We start from the raw sequence: 8,374 nt of genomic DNA, 5'->3' as shown, positions 1-8,374 counted from the left end.
TCCACAGTTGCTTTTTGAAAGTAGCGTTCTTCAAATCCACATTCTCCTAGTAAATCAAATATTTCCAATGCCCATGAGATAACTTCAGTTGATTTGACGCTATATAAAAATAAATTGAATTGAATTAATATCTGTGTGTCATATGCTCAGTCATGTCATAGCTGCTGATGACGTGTTCTTTCCAATCAGTGTCCTCCACACTGAGGAGGAAAAGCAGAGAAAAGCAAGCAGTCCTACTCTAATATCAAGTATTTAGAGAAGCTGTAATTACACACTGCTGGCTGGCAACCCGACTGCTTGGTTAGAAACTGGAGGGATGGATTGTGTTGTAGTGTCAGCAGAAGTAGAAACAGCTGCATCTAGTGGAGTAAATCCATTTCCTAGCTCCAAGGGAGTCCAGGACATGAGGCTCAATGCATGTGCTGTATGCGCACACTGGTATTTCAGTTTTCTCCTGGCAGCACAGCTCAGAGGAGCAAACAGAACTAACTCTGCAAGAAAGTGGCATTTAGAGCAGCTGATATGGATTTAGAAAGGGGCACGCTGTGATGTTGTGTGACTCACTGATCCGAAAGCATTTCATCTCTCATCTGCTTTATTATCACTGATACATAGTTTTACAAACCACTCTCAGTATTACTACAATTGACTTTTCTCTTCAAGATGCTTTCTGCTGTCCTCCATTTAACACAATTACATGTATTCTCTGACAGACACCACTAAACAACCAAGAAATGGTGGTTTTACATACACACTATGCTCCATTTAAAGTCTTACCAATAAGCGTCCATTCAAAAATATCCCTGTTATTTGGAAAACTTTAGTTACCACAAAACCAACTTATAAATTAAATTTTAAAAAAGCAACAAAACTGAATAATGAACATGACAGAAAGCTCCTGCTAGTGTAGATTTTTCTCTCTAAACATATTCAGATTCAAACCTAGTGAGAACAGCCTCTTTAAAAAATCTAAAGGTGATGATAAACTGACTAAATGACAGCTTAATGGAGTAGTTATTAAGTCCTAGTTCTTTTAGGTGAAAAAAAAGCGACAATTGACGTAATCCTCTGTTTGATTTCACCTCAATCCCTTCCCCTAAGCGATCTCATGTTAGTGGCTATTGTAAGAAACTACCTCAGCAACATACATTATAGCATTTTACAGTAATATCAAACTGCATGGGTTGGTTCTGATGACAGTATTGGTGAAGCAGGATAGGAGTGGAAAAGGTGCGAGCCTCCTGGTGGTCTAGCTCATCTCCTGCTGCCCGGACGCTGGGACTGATGGTTAAGGATCGTCTGCCAGAGGCTCATCACTGCTTCCGTGTTTGTTCTTTAAAGAACGTCCCAAAAACAGCCAGTACTCCTTACGGATGGTGTCCTTCTCCTGAGCCAGAAGCTGACAAATCTTCAAGGGGGGGAGAACAAACACAAAAAAGATCAGAAAAAAACAATAATGGCGCAATTTTCTGTTCATTTCCAAAATAAAATAATCTTGATCACTCAGATTTATTGGAATGCAACAATTTTTTTTAAGTGGCAGTAGGCAGAATATTTTTGGCATCATTGGGCGAAAATTCCACAATAACATTTCAGCATATTGTAATTCAAGTGTTCAAGAAAACCAGACTTCCGCACCCACTAATGGCTCTGTTTGCAGGCTTTAAAAAAAAAAAAAAAATCGGACTTTGGCCAATCACAGGTCATTTCACAGAGAGAGCGTTCCTATTGGCTGTTCATTCAAAGGAGGCAGCTGTCAATCACTCGCAAACTCTGATCAAATAGTCAAACTAGGCAGCGCTGATCAAATATTAATCAATATTCTGCTACTGTAATGCCTATTTCTCTCATAAAATGTTTTCAGAAACATCTTGTAGTGTACTGTTTAGCTGTAAAATGAGAAAGTTTGCTCTGGCTGGTGGGCGGTGCTTGGGATTTCCTCAACTGATCTCAACATGGCTGCCGGGTCACAAACTTTCTCATTTTACAGCTAAACAGTACACTACAAGATGCTTCTGAAAACATTTTATGCGAGAAATAGGCATTACAGTAACAGAATATAGATTCATATTTGATCAGCGCTGCCTAGTTTGACCGTTTGATCAGAGTTTGCAAATGACTGACAGCTGCCTCCGTTGAATGAACAGCCAATAGAAACGTTCTCTCTGTGAAATGACCTGTGAGTTCGCGAGTGATTGACAGCTGCTCAGAGACGGCAAGGCTCTGATTGTTCTTTTGCCATTAGGAGCACCAGAGGACACAGAGGCACATGATTTTTTTTCAGATGACCTGTCTCATGGACTACTCTCAGGATATAGTGACCATTTTATAAATAGCTTTTTTATTTTTTTTTTTAATCACATTTGCTCCAACCTGCATCCCCAAGCTTTAACAGCTAATATTAAACACATGCTAATCACAAAGTTGTAACCATTTCTAAGGTTGTATTTTCCTTCAACACTTACTTCTAGAGCGCTTATTAAAGTTTCCTTTCGTTCCTCTTCCGTCACGTTTTCTTTTTTGTTGCTGGTCTCCAGGGCGTCCTCGTAGCAATCAAACAGAAATGCAAGAAGATAAGATGAACAGTGCGTCTCCTTCAGCTCAAGGATCCTCTCCAGCAGGCCTGGCGGAGACGACAGACCTTGGTCTTGCAGCATCCTTGGGAAAAAAAAAGAAGAAGGGATACTGTCAGTGAGCTTTTCCATTTTTAATAACTGAGTCTCCACTTGGTTTTTCTCCTGTAGCATGTCATATATTGCGAATGTCTGAATGAGGATGGCACACTGAAATATATCTTTATCTGTCTCTTTCAGTCAGACTGAACCAGTCCGGGCGAACAAATACAAGGAAATACAAATATCTTTGCACCTTGCAGATTTCCTGATATGTGATATCTTACCCTTTCAAATAGTTCCATGCACTTTCATTGTGGGGAGCTTTCTTGATCTGGATCAGACAATACCTTAGACAAAGAGAGGGAAATCAGTCAGATGCATGAAACACAAAACTTCTGAAGCACGAAACTTTTTTGCTTTTAAAAATAAACTTTTGTTAGTCGTACAGCTTGTTCATAAGAAATCTATATATTTGTAAGTAAATACATGAAATTACGCTCAACACTTTAGAAAGCATTCCTTTTAAACACTGAGTTTAAATGTGAGCTATTTATGGTTGGAAGTCCAGAAATTGCTATCACTTTTCAGCCAACTTGAAAGGTTCAATTAACTGTGTCCAACTCGTCCAGATTTTTTTAGGAAAAGTACTCACTGAATCTCTCTCTCCACTATGGCTGGATCAGAGAAGCCTGTGGTGTGAGAAATTACAAAATGCCTCTGGTTCCATGCAGAGTTATTCCTCACATCTTCTTCCAGAAGGCACTCCACAAACTCCAGCTCATTGTCCCACAGTTTGTACTCCTGCAGATTGAATGAGACAAATGTTGGCAACGTGCTTGTAAACATAATCATGTAGTGCCTTTAGTGGTGGCCCTGCGATCCACGAGATAAATGCTGACCACAGAGGGACTCGAACAACGCATCGACAAACAACCAAATGAATAAGTCGAGGATTCATTCTGGCAGAGTGGCTCGCTGTGGGCAGAAAACTGGATCTCAGCCCTCATTTGTTAAGCCAAACTCTGCTAAGAGCTCCAACACCTACCTGGATGACCCACTGTCTGTGCTGCCAGGCGTGGTAGTTCTTTGCATCTTGGCTGAGAATGTCCGCAATGAACTCTAGTTCCTCTGAGGGGTCTTTCAACCACTCGACCACCATACGTCTGTGATGCCTGGAAGAGGAGATTAGAAAACCAGTCTTTATTTCTTTTTTCTATGTTTTCATTAAACTGAATCATTTTAGAAATACCTTGCTTCACCTATCTTTCTCCACTGTCTACAAATCTTGTCTTTTTGAGAAAAACTCTTATTTTCCAACCCATTGTTATTTGGTAAAAAAAAAAAAAAAAAAAGCTTACTTAAAACATGTACATATATTAATGACTCTGATCATGAATATTTTCTTAAAGGAACAGTGTGTAACATTTCAGGGGGAATTTATTAGCAGAAATGGAATATAATATCCATAACTATGTTTTCATTAGTGTATAAGCACCTGAAACTAAGAATTGTTGTGTTTTCGTTAGCTTAGAATGAGCCCTTCATATCTACATAGGGAGCGGGTCCTCTTCACCGAGTCCGCCATGTTGCTCCACTGTGTTTCAACAGTAACCCAGAACGGACAAACCAAACACTGGCTCTAGAGAGAGCCTTTCATGTTTTTGCGTTACCTGAAGGCCACCGTAGTTCTCCGACACGCTTGTGAAACTGTGGTAACGCGAGCCGCAGAGTGCAATATCGTGGTACCGCCAGCCACCGTCTGACTTCCGTTGCTCCTAAAGTGGTGTTGTTATTGTAAGGATGACCTCTGAGGGAGGCGAAAGGCGTTACCACGGTTTTGCACTCGGCAGCTCGCGTTACCGCAGTCTTGGAAAGGGAGGAGTGAGCAGAGGGGTACTCAGTTGGTTGCAATCGCCAATCACACCACTAGATGCCAAATCCTACACACTATAGCCTTTAAGTATTGTCACATCATTTAACAACTGCTACATAAAAAATGTGACCTGAAAAGAATTTGCCAGCACTCACCAGACTTGATAGTTTTTGGGTTGCTCCTCGATGATGGCAGTAATGTACCTCATCTCCTCCCTCAGGTCCTTCGATAGGGCTTGCAGCAGTACTCGCCTGTAGTGCCTGCACATACCCAAACCCAACAACTGTCAATAAACAGATGTACTGGTCCTACTACATTTTCATTCAGAAGGTAAAATACATGTAAAATGAATTGGCTAAGCGACAATTTGAGAGAGTGTGTTCATTAAGGGACAGCTCTATCCAAACACAACTTGAGATCTAAAAATATAAAATGTCACACTGTTTGACTGAGGAGGAGCAGCTTTTATGATCCACAGCCCAGCATCAGTAGGAGTACTCCCTCCAAAGTGAGGCTTTTTCTCCTTCTATCTATAAACCATGATGACCACGAAACAGAAAATTATCTCTCCTGTTTTTGTTCCCCATGATGTGAAAATGAGACAGTACTAAATAGTTAACATTAGTTTTTCATATTCCAAACATGCAGCATGCTCACCAAACTGTGTAATTGGCAGCATTCAGCTCAATGGCCTCTGCTGTCAAGGAGAAGGCCCGATCACTTCTTTCATCATTCTTCAGGAGTGCTCGGAAATAGTCATACACATCTGAGACTGTGGGAAGAAATATATATACACTAGTTATAAACATCAACAAAGTTATTACTCTGTGGCACTATGGTAAAGTTATAGTTATTATAATCATTCATTTATTACAGATGTATCATGTTATAAGCTATGGTTTCTAAAGGCATCTTTAAGTGCTTGCTCATCACTTTCACATCCTCTATGCTGCTAGAGTTCTTACAAAAAACAAAAGAACTGATCACATCACTCCAGTACTTAAGTCCCTACACTGGCTCCCAGTAAGTCACAGAATTGACTTTAAAACACTACTGCTTGTTTACAAATCACTAAAAGGGGGTAGGTCCAAATTACCTCTCAGATATGCTTCAGCAGTACACACCTACTAGACCTCTAAGGTCGCTGGGAATAAAATCTATTAGTAGTACCCAAGGTCAGAAGGAAACATGGTGAGGCTGCTTTTAGCTGCTACGCTGCTCAACTGTGGAACAAACTTCCAGATGAGATCAAAGATGCACCAACAGTGGCCACTTTCAGATCTAGACTCAAGACCAAACTGTTCTCAGACGCTTTTCTTAATTGATCAAATGCTGTATTTTACTGTATTTTGATTGTTTTTATTATCCTTTTAATTTTTTTTTTCTTTTAACTTATACTTTTATATTCTTTTATTCGTTTTTATCTTTTGCACTTTGTGCTCTTTTATCTTGCTTTTATATATATATATATATATATATATATATATATATATATATATATATATACACTTTTAAAGCACAACTTTATCTGACCCCAGAATACATAATGGATCTCTTAACACCCTATACGCCTGTAGGTGGTCTGAGATCATCTGATCAGCTACTTCTTGCTGTTCCCAGGTCCAAATTTGTGACGAGAGGCGATCAGGCTTTTGCTGTCAGGGCTCCCAAACTCTGGACTGCACTTCCTATAGAGATACCATCATCTAACTCTGTATCCACTTTTAAAAAACTTTTGAAAACACATTTTTTTTAGGATAGCATTCCTATAAGTAGAAGACTGGGTATAAATATATGTATGTATACATCCGTTTCTGGACGCATGTGTACATTTATGTATATATATATATATATATATATATATATACTGTTTATTTGTTTTATCAACTTGTCCTACCATTTTACCACTTCTATTATTATTGATATGTTCTGTGATGTTCTGTTTTAGCAGTTACCATATCTTTTACTTTATTTATCTGCTTTTTATTGTCTTGTGAAGCACTTTGTAACATCTGTTTTGAGAAGTGCTATATAAATAAATGTATTATTATGATTATATGTAAAGCACTTTGAATTGCCTCTGTGTATGAAATGTGCTATATAAATAAACTTGCCTTGCCTCTATGTGGCTCCCATCTCTCACTAACAAGTTATCCTAAAAATCTTACATTTCTCAGAGTAGGCGATCTTCACTACCGGATTTGGTCCATCATCCTGAGGAACAGGCTCCAGGTCAGCCCACTCCTTTCGGTCTCTGAAACACAGAAACACAGAAACATGGAGGTGGATCTCCTGGCTGCTAACATCAGACTCTGCCTGCTAATGTAGCTAGCACTCCTTACTACTGACTACTGCTGTTAAACAAATGCAATTAGCACAACACTACACCACTAAATAACTGTGTAATGTTTGCTGTTGGATCCAATGAGCTGGTAACGTTACTGTGTCAAACATTAACTAGACTAGAAGTTATCCAACATTAACATTAACTAAGACATATGGAAGGAGTGGTGACTGTTAGAGCAGCTATCTAGCTAGCCACTACAACAACACCACTTCATTCATGCTTTAATCACAACCAGACATTACCTGTAGAAGATATAGCGAGTCGGGTCAAGAAAGTAATCATCCTCGAGCTGGTCCTCAGCCTCTACATCAAACCCCGTGTCTTCTTTCACGTCCACAGACTCGTCTGATATGTCCTCGACTCCTGACATCTCTAAAGCTAACTCTGACTCTGGAGCTTAATGTGTCTGTGGTTAGGGAGGAAGGAAGACAACGTCATATCCGGTGTAGGGAGGAAAAGCTGCCTTTACGGACTGTGGGGAATATGAACTTCTAAGGTTATTTAAACAGAAATGTATCTGTTTGATAATAGTCATTAAAATGTGGTTGAGTCGCAGAGACACAGAGCCAGTCGGTGTACATTAAACAAACGACCCTGACTGACCTTTACAAAAGTCCAGCAATTCGTTGGTTGTACAGAGTTCACAGGAAAGTAGGATAAATGAAGTGTGTATAATACTATAACATTTTTTTCAACATCCTATACTATTACTTTTTTTTGTTTTTTTCGACATACTATACTGTGACTTTTATTTTATTCAACATACATACGATGACTTTTATTTTTTCAATATACTATGACTTATTTTTTTCAACATACTATACTATGACTTTTATTTTTTCGACATACTATACTATGGCTTTTTTTTATCTTTCGACATACTATATTATGACTTTATTTTTTTCGACATACTATACTATGACCTTTTTTCCACATACTATAATATGAGTTGTTTTTTTTCTTGACATACTATAATATTATTTTTTTTGACATGCCATACTATGACTTTTATTTTTTCGACATACTATACTATGAATTAAAAAAAGGATATATTCTATGACTTTTTTTGCTTTACTACACTATGCCTTTTTTTATTTTTCGACATACTATACTATGACTTTTTTTTCGACATACTATAATATGACTTATTTTTCGATATGCTATATTATGACTTTTATTTTTTCGACATACTATACTATGAGTTTTTTTTTCCAATATACTATACTATGACTTTTAAAAATTTCTTCACCATACTACACTGACTTTTTTTCGACATACTATATTATGACTTTTTTATTTTTTCAACAGTATTTTTTGATATAATATAGTATGTCTTTTAAAAATTTTCTTTCATATATCATACTATGACTTTATTCCAAATGTTTTACTATGACTTTTTTATTTTTTCGACATACTGTGGTATGACTTTTTTAATTTTCTTTCACATTATACTATGTCTTTTTAAGATATACTATACTATGACTTTTATTTTTTCGACATACTATACTATGACTTTTTAAAATTTCTTCGCCATACTGT

General features: G+C 37.8%; 1 protein-coding gene across 1 annotated transcript; it reads right to left on the bottom strand.

The window, feature by feature from the left end:
* Positions 1-577: 577 nt before the first annotated feature.
* On the bottom strand, positions 578-7,274 carry fnta (farnesyltransferase, CAAX box, alpha). The gene is made up of 9 exons (XM_037780953.1): positions 7,078-7,274; positions 6,657-6,742; positions 5,146-5,260; positions 4,644-4,748; positions 3,661-3,787; positions 3,268-3,416; positions 2,900-2,962; positions 2,466-2,658; positions 578-1,408 (listed from the first exon to the last, which is right to left on the bottom strand). The coding sequence occupies exons 1-9, from the start codon at positions 7,203-7,205 to the stop codon at positions 1,289-1,291; spliced, it is 1,086 nt and encodes a 361-aa protein (XP_037636881.1). The 5' UTR covers positions 7,206-7,274; the 3' UTR covers positions 578-1,288.
* Between the last annotated feature and the right edge of the window lie 1,100 nt (positions 7,275-8,374).

Source organism: Sebastes umbrosus, chromosome 9, assembly GCF_015220745.1.
Source record: "Sebastes umbrosus isolate fSebUmb1 chromosome 9, fSebUmb1.pri, whole genome shotgun sequence".
Classification (NCBI taxonomy): Eukaryota; Metazoa; Chordata; class Actinopteri; order Perciformes; family Sebastidae; genus Sebastes; species Sebastes umbrosus.
Note: the sequence above shows the minus strand (reverse complement) of the source record. Positions and strands in the feature narration are given on the sequence as shown.

What these genes read in the sequence shown, in the direction of transcription:
- fnta (XM_037780953.1), bottom strand. Translation starts at nt 7,205, where the DNA reads ATGTCAGGAGTCGAGGACATATCAGACGAGTCTGTGGACGTGAAAGAA. An exon ending in GATCGCCTACTCTGAGAAAT is followed by an intron (nt 5,261 to 6,656) that starts GTAAGATTTTTA and finishes TTCTTCCCACAG; the next exon opens with TCTCAGATGTGTATGACTAT. An exon ending in CTTTAATAAGCGCTCTAGAA is followed by an intron (nt 1,409 to 2,465) that starts GTAAGTGTTGAA and finishes CCCCCCTTGAAG; the next exon opens with ATTTGTCAGCTTCTGGCTCA.